Source organism: Acipenser ruthenus, chromosome 4, assembly GCF_902713425.1.
Source record: "Acipenser ruthenus chromosome 4, fAciRut3.2 maternal haplotype, whole genome shotgun sequence".
Taxonomy (NCBI): Eukaryota; Metazoa; Chordata; class Actinopteri; order Acipenseriformes; family Acipenseridae; genus Acipenser; species Acipenser ruthenus.
The window spans coordinates 60,319,742-60,335,046 of NC_081192.1; the positions used below are offsets into that span (position 1 = coordinate 60,319,742).

The 15,305-nt window shown below is 36.7% G+C and overlaps 1 protein-coding gene across 1 annotated transcript in view; it reads left to right on the top strand.

The window, feature by feature from the left end:
- The window catches only part of LOC117400560 (ran-binding protein 9-like), a 64,320-nt gene extending 49,706 nt beyond the window's left edge, over positions 1-14,614 (top strand). The window contains exons 7-14 of the mRNA XM_034000702.3: positions 1,154-1,266; positions 1,440-1,548; positions 1,994-2,190; positions 4,683-4,830; positions 6,442-6,563; positions 7,408-7,559; positions 10,357-10,468; positions 14,180-14,614. Of these exons, the coding sequence (XP_033856593.2) occupies positions 1,154-1,266; positions 1,440-1,548; positions 1,994-2,190; positions 4,683-4,830; positions 6,442-6,563; positions 7,408-7,559; positions 10,357-10,468; positions 14,180-14,310 (1,084 nt within the window). The 3' untranslated portion in view covers positions 14,311-14,614. The remainder of the gene's footprint in view (positions 1-1,153; positions 1,267-1,439; positions 1,549-1,993; positions 2,191-4,682; positions 4,831-6,441; positions 6,564-7,407; positions 7,560-10,356; positions 10,469-14,179) is intronic.
- The last annotated feature ends 691 nt before the right edge of the window (positions 14,615-15,305 follow it).

A 15,305-nucleotide genomic window follows, 5' to 3' on the forward strand; every position in this document is an offset into this window, starting at 1 on the left:
CAAGATGTAAGGAGTTATAAGCTAGTTTTGCATTTGACCTTAAGGATAGGTCAAAGGTCACAATCAAGGCAGTTTTTGAATAGAGCATATATGGGTTCCTATATATGTTCCATAGTAACCATTACCCTATCTGCATTCAGTAAGGAGTTATAAGCTAGTTTTGCATTTGACCGAAGATTTTTAAAGGTTTTTAAAGAAATGCGTCAGGTGGTCATATTGGTTTACGCACAAACACAATTTTTGAAAAATCCAATTGTATTGACACGGATGATGCTTGTCAACTTTGGAGTTAATCAAATAAACCGTTTTTCAACTGAAGCGGGTTTAAATTTACAAAGAAAATGTAGGTTACTATGGAACACATATAGGAACCCATGTACTCTATTCAAAAATTGCCTTGACCATGACCTTTGACCTCTCCTTAAGGTCAAATGCAAAACTAGCTTATAACTCTTTACAGAGTGCACACAGGGTAATGCTTACTATATAACACATTTAGGAACCCATATATGCTGTATTCAAAAATTACCATGATCGTGACCTTTGACCTCTCCTTAAGCTTAAATATAAAACTAGCTTTTATAACTCCTTACAGTGTGTAGATAGTCATGGTTACTATGGTGCTTAAAATATCATGAGATAATGAACTAATGCTGTATTTTGAATTGAAACTGCTCCGTAAAAATGATCTGTTGCTGACACTTATGCTGCAATGCTACAGCTTGCCAAAATTTCCAACTGGTACTGAGCTTGGAAGCCGTGAAACTGCCTGGCAGTTCTAGTTATTATTATTATTTATTAATAATAATAATAATAATAATATGAATATGTTTCGCTTTTAGTTTGCTTGCTGTCTTTGTAAAGTAAAGGCTAGTGGTTGTGATTAGTATTCATCAATGGTCTGACTGCACTTACACCGGATTTCACCGTAATCCCAGTTGATTTATGTCCAAGATGACTCGCGTCAGATTTGACTTGGGTCCAACAGTGCTTGGGACGAATTGACAGAACCAGTTGGATCATGGTCTGTTATCGGCAGCTAACTCTCTAGTTTTAAAATGTTCTTATCATATGAACAAAATTTAAGCACCTACACTTTAGCCAGCATGTGGAATTATAATTAACACCACTTATTCTCTTCTGTGTTTTCCAGAATGGTTTCATCCTACCTAGTTCATCATGGATACTGTGCTACAGCAGAAGCATTCGCCAAATCAACAGACCAGGCAGTACATGAGGAACTAGCCTCCATCAGAAACAGACAAAGTAAGAAGTTTAGAATATAAGAGCTAATCAAAGTGGTACAAAATCAAGAGAGTAAAAGTGGTGACACCAGGTCTTTGAAATGCGTTCATTAAGACAATAAACAGTTATGCAATGCCTAATAAACATTCAAGTGTCTTGCCACTGATTTGTTCTACATTTTTTTCATTTAACAGAAATACAGAAGTTGGTGTTGGCAGGAAGGATGGGTGAAGCAATCGAAACAACACAGCAACTGTATCCAAGTTTAGTAGAAAGAAATCCAAACCTTTTATTCATGCTGAAGTAAGTTCATTCAGTCTTGGAACACCATTTCTGTGTGGGATTGATTTCTGCTTGACCACGGTCTTTTGTTCTGTTAGATTTTAAGTTTAATTCTATTTTCTTACTGGCATTTACGTCTTTAAAGAAAATTGATTGGAGATGTCCACTGCTTTGTAACTTGAAAGGTAGGGGTTGTGTTAGCTTAGACAGTTTATCCCATGCGGCCATTTGTTTTTGTGACTTATTCATTTATGTGTGCCAGAGTGTAATCCAGTGTTCCTATTCTGAGCAGTTGAACAAACTCTTGCATCAAGAGCTGGATGTTCTCCTTTCTTGATTACTGATTTATAATGATTTGACTTCAATTTCTGGTATTCTGCTTGAATGAGCAGTTTTAATATAACATGCTCTGGTATCAGATGTTATGGAAGCTGTGGCGTTATGCATATTTTTCTTTTTCAAACAGGGTGCGTCAGTTTATAGAAATGGTGAATGGGACAGACAGTGAAGTGCGGTGCCTAGGGGGCCGTAGTCCTAAGTCCCAAGACCGCTACCCAGGCAGCCCACGGACATTCAGCAGCCCCAGTATGAGCCCTAGTCACAGTGCAAACATCCACAGCCTGGCCTTGGTCAAGTCCAGCAGCTCACATGGTCACCTAGCAGGTAACTAAAAGCTGGTACTTCATAATGGGGGTATATCATTTTGACTGTTGTAACTGGATAAATGTTAAAACATTATTACCTTATTACTCAGATGAGAGACTAGATCTTATGGCTAAATGGTCCACTGTCTTTCACTTAACTGAGTTTCAACAGCTTCCTCTATGACCTTTTGGTGAGTGGTATGGGGTCTGACATAAGAGGGCTTGTTACGCCACTGTTTTTTCTTGACATTTTAGTTAATTAAAAACAGGTTACCTGACCTAAGCTGATTGATTAAACTAAAATTGTGAATATTCACGTTTCAAATATTGCACATGCAAACAAAGGGACATTTTCTAGGTTTCTAGGTTGTCAAGCAGTTGTGAAGAAAAGTTTTGATTTCAAGCTATTAACAAATGTCTGGTCGCTATCTCGCATGTTTTTGATGAAAAAATAATTATGATTATTGCAAGGCTGAACACTGGAACGAGAATTTGATTCTGTAAACGGTAGAAATGCTTTACATAGATACTTCAACACTGCTGGAATAAGAAGCCTGGCATGCAAAAACATTTTATCACAATATACTGTATCATGGTCTGGTTTTTAAAGGTCAGACTGTGTTTGTGCCATGATACTCAAAATTTCTTGTCCACAAATCTTATGGCCTTTGATTTGTAAAATTCTTTGTATTCAGAAACAGTGCTTTGTGTTCATTTTGCATGTATCCTTGGTGTTCACTCTGTATTGCCAAATATTGCTTTTAGGGAACGTCCCATGTAGTTTTTAATGTATTTTTTTTATTGTAGTGTGACAGTTGGTTTCTGACTTCTCCGGTAAAGTGCAGATGCTGAGGAGCCAGAAACCAACATTTAGGGCAAATCACTGTAAAATAAATAAATGAGTGTGTTGTCTGAAAGTGGCATCTGTACACACAGGGTTATCTGCAGTTGCCGCATTAACCTGTAACTCAATTTACGGCCAATACTTGTTTTCAAGTGGATTGCTGCACAGGAAGGTTGTGTGAGTTATTTTGAGAGAAATCCCTGCCTTGCACCCTGGTCTCTGTGTTCCCTGCTTATCTGTTACACTCCTGTTTGTCCCTGATACACAGCACTGTAGGGACTATCTGCTGCTCTTGACCAGATCTCTCTTGTGAATGAGATTAAAATATTTTATGGAAATTCTTGGATAAATTCAGGTTTATAAATACATGTAAAGTGTGGGTGTACAGAATTAATTCTTACAGGATGAAGGCAGAATTCATTAAGGCTTAAAATCGCTAAGACTTAAAGTACAGGAAACTAACTTCTATTGGCGTAAAAAAAAAAAAGAAAAAATACAAAATACAGTTTAAAAAAAAAAAAAAAAAGCTTGACCATAGAAATGGCAGTGCTGCAGCATACAATGTAGTAGGAACTGTAGTAATGCCAATTCTAAATATTAAGTCAGCTGTCTTAAAATGTTGTGATATTATATGCATACTGAAGCTTTCTTATTTTTTTGTGCCCTGGAGTTTAATGTGATATTTTAATGGTTGTCCATTTATTTTGGTGGCACACATATCAGTAAAACAGTTTGTCTGAATCAGGTTGGGCTCTTATGCCCCGAAAATAACCTGAAACACTAGTACTGTGCGTTTGGCTCTTGCTAGACATCATATGGGCTCCCATGATATGCATAGCAAATTGATGATTTCAGAAGTCATGGCATTTCCTATTTAAGATGAAACATTTGTAGGGATACCACCTTTCCATTTTATGATGTTGTGTGTGTTTTTTTTTTTTTTTTTTTATATATAAACTTATGAACTTATTTGATATTTACTGGTAAAGACCCATCCAACCAATGTACCCCTGAAGACATTTCTATTCAAAAAGTAACTGGCTCAACTGTACATTTGAATCGTGTAAATGTTTTTATATTTTGCATTTACTTTGTATACCCAAGAAGAAAGCTTATTTGACCTGTGACCCTTTTGGCTGTAAAATTACTTTTTGGTTTTCTAGATGATAAAGACCTAACGCTGGAGATATTGGAATCATTGGAGTCTGTTTTCTAGGTCAAGAGTGATCGGTGGTGCCATACAAGAAAAATTAACCCTTTGGTCCAAAAAAAGCTGCTGTCACGGGATTGTTGAGACCATTTGAAGTACAAAAACGTGGAGTGTTTATGTAACCATGCAAATATAAACTTACTTAAGATGTTGGTGACCTTGCTATTTAGTACACAGCTGTATTCTATGACATTCTCAATTTATATCAAAGAAAATAATCCTTTAACTGCCACACTTGTTATAACCTATGGCCATATAATACATTCGTTTTGCTACTATTCAATCTGAGATGACATTTCCCCCAGGGAAACCAGCATTTCTAACAAAGTAACCAACTTCAAGGAAACAGGTGAAAACTCCTTCTAATAATCTATCCTTAACCTTGAGCTGTACTACTTTGAAACACACCTTCAGCTCCGCTGTTTTAGCGATGCATTTCTTCTCTTGCCTTTGCCAGGTTTTGACAGCAACTGCAGTAACGGAGTGATGTCCAACAAAACACCACATCAGTCTCACTGTCACAAACACCAGCCCTCCAGCTTAACAACACCAGACCTAAACAGCATAAACAATACAAGATCCCAGCAACCCAACATCTACACCAGGTAAGCTATCCTGGAGGGTACTGAGCTGGATTCCATCCAGCTTAAAGAGATAGCTTGCTGCTCTTGATCTCGCTCCAAAGCAGAATGGAATTACAAATGGGAGGAGACAGGGGTGTTGAGTCCATGCCTTTAAATAGGTCTTGATTTTAAATAACAGGAGGAGCGTCTCGCATTCCAGAATTTGAAACCTTATACCTCTGGCTAGCTGTCTGTTCACTTTGATTATGCAGGGGTGGCATCCCCATCTTGGAAGTCTCTGAAGAGTGCATTGTGTGATATTGTTATTGCATTGGATTTGAAGAGATGTTAACCTTTAAAGTCATAGATAACATCTAGATAAGTCTGGCTGCCATGTGTGGTGTACTAAAGCTAGGAGGACTGACACAAGCAGTGCAGTTTCAGGAGGAGGTTAGGCTAGAGTCCTGCATCAGGTTGGGTGCCCGCGGGTGACCCGCAATAGCGGGTCGGGTTTGGGTCAAAATGTGAACTTTTTTCGCGGTTTGCGGTTCGGGTGAGGGTCAAAAAATGTAATTTTCGGGTCAGGCATGGGTCTGAATTTGAATCGCCAAAAACATTTTCTGTCCTTTTCAGTGTACTTGTCTGTAACCCAAATAATGTATTAGAAGGTAAATGTACCGGTATTTCCTGCACTAAAGCAGGCTATTAGTGAGGCGTCAGCTGACTAAGCAGTGTTCTCGGTTTGTATTGCCGCTTGTTTGATACGTCGCAAGATCCTTTTAAAAATGTTGATATTAAAAATGTTTGTGAACAAGGTGAAACAAAAGATTGTGCATGGTTTATATCTTGTAGTGGATAACAGTTTGAGCGGTAAATCAGAAAAGTGGATTATTTTGGATTTGTTGCTTGTAAAACCTGTCATTATGTTTTTGTGTATGACAGCCACAAAATTGATACATCTCTACGAAAGCACAGGTGTAGCTTCCTTTCTGCTGGTGGCATGAAAGGAATAGACAGGTATTTTATAGTAAAGTAGAGATAATTAATGTTAAAATGTATCCAGACCACTAGAGAAAACTACCACACTGTATAACCTATTGTATAAACTCAATCTGTGGAGAATGGTAGATATATTCTATGTGTGAATGTGAGAGCGTGAGTGTCAGTTGACGCAGGCAGTAGGTAAAGGACAAACACTTGGGGATTTGGATCGGGTTGAAGGTCTTATTACAGCGGGTTGGGTCCAGTCACGGGTAAGAAGACGGTGGTGCAGCGGGTTGCGGGTTGTGGGTTCGGTCGGGTCCTGTAGTAGCGGGTCTGGGTCAGAAGCTGGTTGTAGAAATCGGACCCGCGCAGGACTCTGTGTGCAGTAGGTCAAAGTTATGAACACCACACTTACGACCTGACTGGCTTTTTTTATTTCATGCTAAAGATGATTACCTTTTATACAATACACTTTAAATACTTGAAAATAATATTGTGTTAGATTAACAGACATTTAAATTTTGGGAACATCCTCCATTCCCTAATGTTGAAAATGATAACATGGACAGTGTTTTATTTAAGTGTTAGATTTTTTTTATATTATTTTTAAATAAACCTTGACAAATTGAAGTGTCTTTCTCAAGTCTGTTCTTTTTTTATTATTTCTAGCAATGATGTTGACATGGAGACAGATCGCTGTAGCAACGGAGTGTCAGAATTATCATCCAATGGCTACCTGAATGGCAGCTCCAAGCATGATCATGAAATGGAGGACTGTGAAGCGGAAATGGGTATTAAAAGAGATTTGTTGTATTGAAAATGAAAATAAATAAATAAATCTGTAAGAGCATAAGGAATCTATAAGAGCATATAAGAACACTGTGTGAGTGGAGAGAGTTGAGTTGATCCTGACTGTCAGGTTTTTATTTATGTATTGCCATTCTTAAGCAGGATATATAGGATGCTGTTTTTACCCTGACAGAAAGTATGATTAGAGGTGCCTCTTGAAACCAAATTTGTCTCTGTTGGCATTTTTATTCCCTACCGGGGAATAGTGGAGGCGGTCATGCTTATGTTCTGTCACATCATTTAGTATAAGGTATTGAGAGTACTAGATCCTAGGGTTATATGGGGGTCCATCTGTATGTCACACTTAAATTTCTGCAGGAATCTGGAGAACTGCTTATCTAATTGTCATGGGAATTGGTATTAACTTTATTTCATCTAAGTTCTTGAGAATATGAGGGTCTATCTGTATATCCAAACCATCTGTTTCCATAGTATTCTGAATTCACAGCCGTGGTGGAGGATGTATGTTATTGACATAGTTGTTTTTTTCTCACCTTAATAAATAAGTAACCCTCTGTGCATGTGGCCACTCTAGGCCAAAGCCTGAATGAAATAAAGACCATAACCGGCCTTTCAATTTGCTGCTATCTATAATGGTATTCAGAACATACCAATCTTTTCATTTTAATTACTGTACATTTGAGAACCTTCACTCGGAGAGATCAAATATAAATTATTGTGTGGCCTGGGGTTTTGGCTACAATTCAGGTCATTGCAATTAAATGGTATTTTGAAACATTAATTTATACAAGTGAAGCTAATTGCTTGCTGTTTTGTTGCCCACAGAAATAGATTCCACTCAGTTGCGTCGCCAGCTGTGCGGAGGCAGCCAGGCTGCCATCGAGAGAATGATCCACTTTGGACGGGAGCTGCAGGCCATGAGCGAGCAGCTGAGGAGAGAATGCGGCAAAAACTCCACCAATAAAAAGATGTTGAAGGTTGGCACTTGGTGACTGCACCAACATGGAATATATTTTATGCATGCTGGCACAGCTGTTGGGAAACACCTTGTAGATTCTGGGACAAAATTCCATTACCTTCTATTAAGGTTCTTTTTAAGTACCGTCCCCTTCTCTTTCTCTCTTGGAAAAGGAAACATTCAGTTTCAGGTTCTAATCTTACAAACTGTGACTGGGTTAACAATCTAATTTTGTTTTTTATTTTGAAAATTGCACTAGCCTCTCTTAGCTTAGCCCTCTGTGGCTAGACATCCACCACACATAATATCACAATTTGTCGCACGTTGTAGTTGTTTTGGAGAAGCCCAGGACTGAATGGGGTGACCAGATGGAACTTTGTGGGGAACCTTACATAACTGTCTTGCTACAGTGCAACATCAAATTGAAATAAAAATGTCTTATTTTCACAGACTGATTTAGCTTTAATCTTCAGGTTTATAACATCGCTGGCATAATGTCACTTGGCTTGGGGTACAGCCAAACATGCTGTGGCTTATCTAGCCAAAGTAGAATGCTGAATTTTAGTACTAGCACAGAACAAGCCACGAGGAACATAATGATGCAATACAAATGCACGTAGGAGGTGCTGTTTTTGTGCATATCACTAGGGTAGTGAACTATGACCCCGTTCACATTACTGTGCTGGCGGTTTAAGGCGCCTTTACGCGTTCACATATGTGACTGAAAAGCAGGCCTAAAATGTGACTTGTTGTGTTTTTTTTTTTTGTTTTTTTTATGGAACGATAGCCTGTACTCAGAATGGAAGAGCTACCGGGATATACAGTAATCCTTGATTATGTAGCAGATGTTTTTTTTTTTTTTTCAATGCAGCACAGTAACAATTTTATCGTGTGTGTGTGTGTATATATATATATATACACACACACACACACGATATATATATACACATTTATATACTTATTTATTTATTTATTTATTTTTTTAAAAACAACATATTATTGACTATTTTGACGTAATGCTGTGGTGTGTGGGGTGATGGTCCGAGCTTACCCTCACCCACAATCACATTATTCTCTCAAGAACACGGAGGTATTTAGAACGCAGGAAACAGCAACTTGCTAGTGTTCACAGGTATAAATATTTGTTCGTAATGGAGACTTCACTCAGATTGCAAATGACTAACAGGTTGTACATACAAGGACTGACATTCACAAGACAAGCTCATGGCTAACCACCTAATACTACTGCTCCCTCCTAAGGAAAGACACGGCATATAATAATTAATTATTCAGTAACCGGTTACACCTGGAATCATTTTATACAAAAATAAACTATTTAACATTCATTGCTCATCATTCATATAATTTCCATTACACATGCTTCTTCTCAGTTATACGTATTTGTTTAACCTGCATGAATACTGTCTTTGTTTACAAACACAATCGTTAAACTATTCTATTGTTTACTCGTTATTGTCATTATTATTCTCTAGTCCCTAACCATTACCAATAAAGACTGAACATCAGCATTACCCATTCTCTTAGAAGATTACCAAACATATGGCTATAACAACAACATGCACGATACATAATAAACCAGTGCTCTAACATTAACAATAATAATCACAAGAATAGGCATTGAAATATTGCAGTGAAAATACAAATTGTTTACACATTAAAATTCTAAGTAAGTTACAAGCTTACCAGTGCCATTAATCAATAAAACAAACAAACTTTTTTTTTTTTATTTACTTCAAATGTTACAAATAGTTCCCTGTTGTAAAAAGTATATATTTTTTTAAATCATGTTAGTTTAACTCGGTGTCATCGTCATCCAGATGGCTATTGTAAAATAGAACTGCAGCATTCTCCAGCCAGCTTGTCATGAGGCGCTGGCACAGAAAAGAATCCCAAGTTTGGTGTTTACGTTTCCTTTCATTCAATTTATGTTTAGCGCTTCCCATGTGTTCTACAATGGTCTGCCTACGAATGTAATCTACAGCCTTGCTGCATGAAGTACAAAACAGCACATTACTGTCTACATGACATTCGTCCTTGACAAACTAGTTGCTCTGATGTTTAGGAGTGAGTGTTATTGTTTTCGGCATCTTTGAACAGCTCTGGTTACTGGCTGAAGTTTTATTAGACAGGTATGTTTATGTAAATGTAAAGCAAAGTTGCCTGTGTTAATGTTTATATATGGTACGTGCATTGATTTGGTTATTATTAAACAAACAAAAAATACTTGCTTGTTTTTTGCCCCTCCCCAAATGTAAAAAAAAAAAAAAAAATCTCTGAGCCGGCCCTAAGTCTGCTTTGCGTTCATACATATATGTAAAGGCCGACCCTGGTCTTGGATTGCAGGCCCTGGGCCACATCGAAACGGTGGCCTAAATCTAGGCCGGCCCTGGGCTGCCTTTTCTTTTTTGGAAGTGTGAATGGGGTCTTGGTTCTATGGGCTTCAACAACATCCTTTGAGCATTTTTCTATTGTCATTGTGTTTCCCAGAGTTTGTTCTGTCTTTACCAGCACTCCCTATTAAGTACTTTTTGTCTTCAAGATAAGCCACCACATGTGTGGATGTGCCCCAAGCGTCTTTAGCTAGCCCAGTACTTCTGCTGTGACATAGAACCAAAGTTCTGTCTGCTTTACGAAATGGGTAAGATCTAGAAGCTCTTTTCCAAGGAAGTCTCCTATCTATCCCCATGTAACTTGAAAAAAAACCCTTCATTCTAACATTTAAGCTTTCCTAGTAGGGTTTGGATAGATGCAAGTATGAAGTACTTTCATAATTGTTACTTTGGCTCTTTTTGCAGGACGCTTTTAGTTTGCTCGCCTACTCGGACCCTTGGAACAGCCCGGTTGGATATCAGCTTGACTCAATACAGAGAGAACCAGTCTGCTCAGCACTCAATAGTGCAATATTAGGTAGGTCTCTATTTGAATTTGTATTCCTTTGATTGCATTGCTTGTTTTTATGTACCACAGGATTTACAGACATAAAGCTGAGTGAACCACTTATATCAGGTCACAAGTGTCAGGGCTTTCAGTGGGTGTGATTTAGTAAGAAAGTCAACAGGTTATTGCTCTGCTTTGAGGGGCTTCATATCTTGATGCATGAAACTTTACTTGTACAGTATGTTAATGATTTTAGCCATTTTGCTTAGAAGACTAGCTCAGGAGGACTTGCACTAATTAGGTTAGATTTTGTACTGCATATTTAGTCATTGTTATTACGTTTTAAATACTTAATAGTACAGTCCCTGAGATACTGTAGTTTTCAGGAAAATATTTCTTAAAGCAGTCCACAAGTAACAATGTACTGTAGGTCAGTCAACAAATGAAGGTGTTTTGAAAAAACAGCTTATTGCTGGCATTACAACAGATGTCAAACGAGGGGCATTATTACAAAAATATACAATTTTCATAAAATTACAACTCAAATACAATGTTCAGGACACTTCTCTCCCATGTGTAGTTTCATCTACAACAACGCAGACTGGTTTATTCTGTACTTGCTGTAAAACTGCTTGCATATGTTTCTCGTATAACCTGGACAGATAGAGTTGCCTTAGTTAGAGCAGGGCTAGTTTTTTTTTTTAAGGGGGCCAGATTGGAAACAAGTTAGGAGTAGGTGGGCCAGAGTATTTTACTGCATATTTTTAAGCAAGAATATATAACTTAATGTTCATATATTGAACAAGACTTACACATTTTACCATATGAATAGTACTTTAATAATAGAACAGTGTGAGAATTTAAAAGAGTATCATTACAAACATTTTAAAATGTATGTGATATATTAATAATATAACTTAAGAAGAGATCAGCGCTTCTACTTTTGAGCTTCTAACTACTTTGCCCTCTGGATACATATTGGTTGGTTTCAAAATGCCTTTTCATATTGTATTCCTTAACTACTGACATACATTCATTGCACAGTAATCACATTGGCTTTGCATTTGGTACAGTTGGTAAAATAAATAAGTATTTATTGGTCCACTCATTTTTTAATCTACAATTTTGAGAGAGCTATGTTATAGCAACATGAGTAAAAAAACAAATCACTTTTTGTATGTATTAAGGAGTTAACGATAAATTAGAAATAATAAGTTATAAAACTAAAGTAAGGTTTCACCTCAACCACCGTTCCTTGTGTTGAGTGGGTGAAGGGGTAACGGATTTGCGATAACTAAATAAATGAATACATAAATTCAATTTAGTTTTTTTAATCGGGGGTTTTTCAGGTACTTTTGACTTTTCTGTATATACAACTCCAAAATTATTCCACAGAACAGAACACTCACAAAACAGCTAGTTGTTTTTCTTAAACTCAACTCGCACAGCACCCAGGCAGTGCCGCAACAGAGACAGCGTAACGCCCACAAAACCACCTGTTTTCTCATTTATCCAATGATCCAAATAACATACAAAAACGTTTTATACGCTGGGCTTCTGGGTAGTGTAGTTTTCAAAGCAATCCATTATTTTTTATAAGAGAATAACAGTGGTAAAAGACGGTTTGCACAGTTTTTTTTTTGTTTTTACATATATAATATATATAAGGTGCATTTGCAAAGCAGAATTCCATTCCCAAAATGCCAGTTCCATTCCCAATACCTAATTCTGTGATTCCGCGATTGTGGAAAATCAGGAGCCCTACAAATGTCTGTATGTCACACTTAAATGTTGACTTTTATCTAGAGAAATGCTTTTCCAATTGTGATGGGAAGGACATTCTTGGTAAGGACATTTGTTACCATTAGAGAAACGCTTGTCCAAAATTGATCAATATTGTGGTTCCGAGTTTTAAAGTAGTAGAATCTGGGGATATCATGGAGGTGTCTGCCGGTATGTACATATGCACACTTTGACCATAGACAGCGTTTCCAAAAACTTGTAAATACCCATCGGAGACGGTTTCACAAGATAGTTGACGGGCAGAAACTGAATCCGTCCATCACTTTGACTGGCAGCAAAAGTCTGTGGCAGGCAGCTAGAAGCATTGCCTGTCACTAATAAGAGTGAATGACTGTTTCTTTAGACCAGCAGTGTGCAAACTTTTTATATGCCGCCCCCTTTTCTTAGCATATATTTTGTTCCGCCCCCCTGCCACTGATAAACATTAGAACTTACTTTATTTTAATAGGTGTTTGTTTTCTGGGATTAATGTAAAACGTGTATTTTTTTCCTAGATTTAAGCACAAAAAGTCCAGATTTTGCTAAATACATAAATGTTAACAAACACATCAAGTTTTGAAATTTGTACTTTCAGATCTAATTTATAAATGTTGAAAAAAAAGTCAACATTTAAAATTTTTTTTTTTTTTTTTTTTTTTGGCTAGTCAACATTTTAGCTAACAGATAAATCTGAAAAAAGCTATTGTTCAGCAACTCAATCTGAAAAAAAGAAATCTGAGTTTTCACAAAGTAAATATTTATTTTGCCAGCTAACTCTGAAGCTAACATGCAAATGAGCCCCTGTCCATTGATTAGGCATTGTATACTGCAGAGCTGCCCTTACACTGAGAGCCAAACCCTCCGCTGCATACAATGCCCCCAAAAATGTACAAATTTCAAAATTTAAGAATGTGTTTATTAAGATTTATGTATTTAGCTAAATCTGGACTTTCTTTGGTTAAATCTAGGAAAAAATATGCGATTTACATTAAATCTGGGGAAAAATCACCTGTTAAAATAGGAGTGCTTTTTTGCACTTGGCGTCCCATACATGGAAGCCACATTGCAGCTCTGTTCACTGCAGTGTCACTGACACGAGCCACTTCAAACATCATTTCTGTGTTTCTAGTCCTAGAGTGATCGTCAGCAGCTCATTTGAACGGTACAATCTTGCTAATTAGGTGTCATTTTATGTATTTATGTAAACACTTTCTATTTAAATTAAGTTTTTCCAGAACTGCCCCTTTAGTCCTAGTCATGCGCCCCACACTGCACACCACTGCTCTAGACACCCTTTAAAGGCACAGGCAGTCAAATAAGAGTGATTTTGCAGTTCCTGTCTTAGCACATGCTTGTTAACAAAGCAAGTCACCGATAGGCCAATTCAATCCACACCCCCTGTTTTTGTTCCTCCTGGAGGTGAAGATTTATTTAGTTTTCATCCATGACTGTGATTGATTGTGCCTCGTGTGTTTATTTTAAGAAAGCATTAAGCAAGTTCATTATTGTATGGATTTTAAGTGTTCTTGGTCTAGGTATGTCAGTTTCTGCACCCTCCTATCTTTTCAGTACAAAATGATTTAATTCACGCTGATATTATACCTGTAGTTCTAAGTAACACCAAGAACTATTGTGTAAATTATTTGAATTTGAAATTCTGAAGCAAAATATGAATGTTAAAGTATTTCAACAACTTTTGAAAACAAATATATATAATGTTCTGCTAAATAAAAAAAAGCTTTATTTTTTTGTTTACATAGGCCTGTTTCTCCATAACTATGTGTGTTTGGATCACTTGAGACGATAGGTGTCAGATGAATGACGCTGAAATGTTGTGTTGTGACTGGTAAAATATTTAGTGACCAGTTACTGTAACTGGCAGTGTTTTTTCATAGCAGAAACACTGCATAGAGAGGCATAGAGGTACTAATAAGTGTTCTCTCTTTTTGTGCTTTTCAGAGACTCACAACCTGCCAAAGCAGCCTCCTCTGGCTCAGGCAATGGGACAGGCCACACAGTGTTTGGGGCTGATGGCTCGATCAGGGAGTGGCTCATGTGCTTTTGCTGCAGTAGAAGACTATTTGCACTAGCTATGCATCCTGGACCACCTCACTGGCACACTCCGTTATCATGGGTGATCCAACATTAGGAACATTTGAAAAGAGAAAAATCTCTAATGAGAAGAAACTTATTTTTTTTAAATTAGTAACCTACTGGGGACAGGTTCTGATTGCCACCTTACTTCTGCTTCCTAGTTTACAAGGCATGGTCCAAATCATTTATTTTTCCCCAACTTCCTATGTGCAAACTTGTTTGTTACCATTTGGAAATATAGCAGTTTAATACATACAAAACAAGGTTTAAACACATAATTGACATCCCTGTTAAGATTAAGATTAAGATTAAGATTTAAAAAAGCCTTAAGAACAATTTATTTTTGTAATACTAATATCTATATCTATATATATATATATATATATATATATATATATATATATATATATATATACACACACAGAATCGGGGTGTGTGTGTATATATGTATGTATGTATGTATGTATGTGTATATATATATATATATATATATATATATATATATATATATATATATATATATATATATATATATATATATATATATATATATATATATATAGTGTGTGTGTAAAAAATGTAATTAATCGTAAAAATAACACAAGTCCTATTTAGCTACCAAAAAGAGAGTCTCCTTTTTACTATATAAAAAAAAAGTGTTTGTTTTTTTGTGGTAAAACAATCTTTGTATGTTTTATGTTTTGCTAGCATGTGGGTGACAGCAATTTATAAAATTGGACAATTTCCATTTTGCATTATTTCATACAATAAGCACCTGATACAAGTTTGAAATATGGCTTTGACTCACCGATAATTAAAAAAAAAAAAAAGAAAAATTGATTTTTTTTCTTTTTTTTTTTTTTTCAAAGCTTGTCCTGCAAACTTGAATTACTCAGGAGCTGATTGCAACATCCCTCACCACTGCTCTTTTTCCATGCCTGTTAGTTATCCCAGTAGCTTTATTTTGTCCACCTGATTCAAGCCTGCAGAC